General features: G+C 47.9%; 1 protein-coding gene across 1 annotated transcript in view; it reads right to left on the reverse strand.

Moving 5' to 3' along the window:
* The window catches only part of LOC101861639 (phosphatidylinositol phosphatase PTPRQ), a 78,597-nt gene that overhangs the window by 11,724 nt on the left and 65,581 nt on the right, over window positions 1-1,292 (reverse strand). The window contains exon 29 of the mRNA XM_035973852.1: window positions 826-886. Within this exon, the coding sequence (XP_035829745.1) occupies window positions 826-886 (61 nt within the window). The remainder of the gene's footprint in view (window positions 1-825; window positions 887-1,292) is intronic.

Raw genomic sequence — 1,292 nt, forward strand, 5'->3', positions numbered from 1 at the left:
TGAGAGTGAGAGAGAGAGAGAGAGAGAGAGAGAGAGAGCCAGACAGAGAGAGAGAGAGGGGGGGGGAGAGACTGAGAGAGAGAGACAAAGAGAGAGAGAGAGAGACAGAAAGAGAATTAGAAAGAGGGGGAGAGAGAACGTTTGGACCGAGAAAGTACTCAGGAACTACATGGGGAGCGGACGTAGATTGTGATCATTTCTTTGTGGCTATGGTATCTAACGTCAGGCAGCTGCATATCAAAGAAAGTGTTGGATAGGAACCCACAGGGTAAAAGATCAAGGGGACGACCGCGTGGAATCTGGAGAAGAATCACAAAAATTGATGTACAGAAAAGTGGGAAGACATGGAATAACATCAAGAGGCTATCCAACGATAGAGAAAGGTGGAAAGTGTTTGTCCGTGGCCTATATCCTGGTGCAGGGTGAGAAAGTGTTTGTTCGTGGCCTATACCCTGGTGCAGGGTGAGAAAGTGTTTGTCCGTGGCCTATATCCTGGTGCAGGGTAGAGAAAGTGTTTGTTCGTGGCCTATACCCTGATGCAGGGTGAGAAAGTGTTTGTTCGTGGCCTATACCCTGGTGCAGAGTGAGAAAGTGTTTGTTCGTGGCCTATACCCTGATGCAGGGTGAGAAAGTGTTTGTTCGTGGCCTATACCCTGGTGCAGGGTGAGAAAGTGTTTGTCCGTGGCCTATACCCTGATGCAGGGAGAGAAAGGCAATGATGATAATGAATGTATGTAGCCCAGAAGTTGTTGACTCGTGCCCTTTTTCCCACTGCCGTGAAGACAAACCAAAGCAATACCACAAACTGAGCACAGGCTAACTTACAGGGCAGTTCATCCACCGGTTTGTTCCCGTGGGGAAGTCTAGCGCTGAGCTTCTGTAGGTCCTGAAGAGAGAGACAGTTCATGACACTGAGACGTTGGGCTTCTATTTTTTAAAATCATTTTTTGTACGTGTTTACGGCGCTCGCAACTGCATAACGTCATATGAGCGCGCAGGACACATGCAACATTTTTCAGTTTAGTAAGAAATTTTAATTTTTCGCGGGTGGTAGCCGAAACCTACTCTTATCAGTGTTAGGACCACCAAGAGATCTTTAACGTGCGCAGCTTGCATAGGGGACCTCCAAAATTGTTCGCCTGAATCTCAGAAGGCTAGGTGCAGATCTTAATTACCCTATGATCAGGGGTGTGGCTAAAAGACAGCAGTAAGAAGGAGCTAAGGAATAGCAGTAGAAAGGCTACAGAAAGAGTCAGGAGCCCAGAGTAGGGGGCTAAAGGAGAGGGGGGGGG

Source organism: Aplysia californica, unplaced genomic scaffold, assembly GCF_000002075.1.
Source record: "Aplysia californica isolate F4 #8 unplaced genomic scaffold, AplCal3.0 scaffold00034, whole genome shotgun sequence".
NCBI classification, from domain to species: Eukaryota; Metazoa; Mollusca; class Gastropoda; order Aplysiida; family Aplysiidae; genus Aplysia; species Aplysia californica.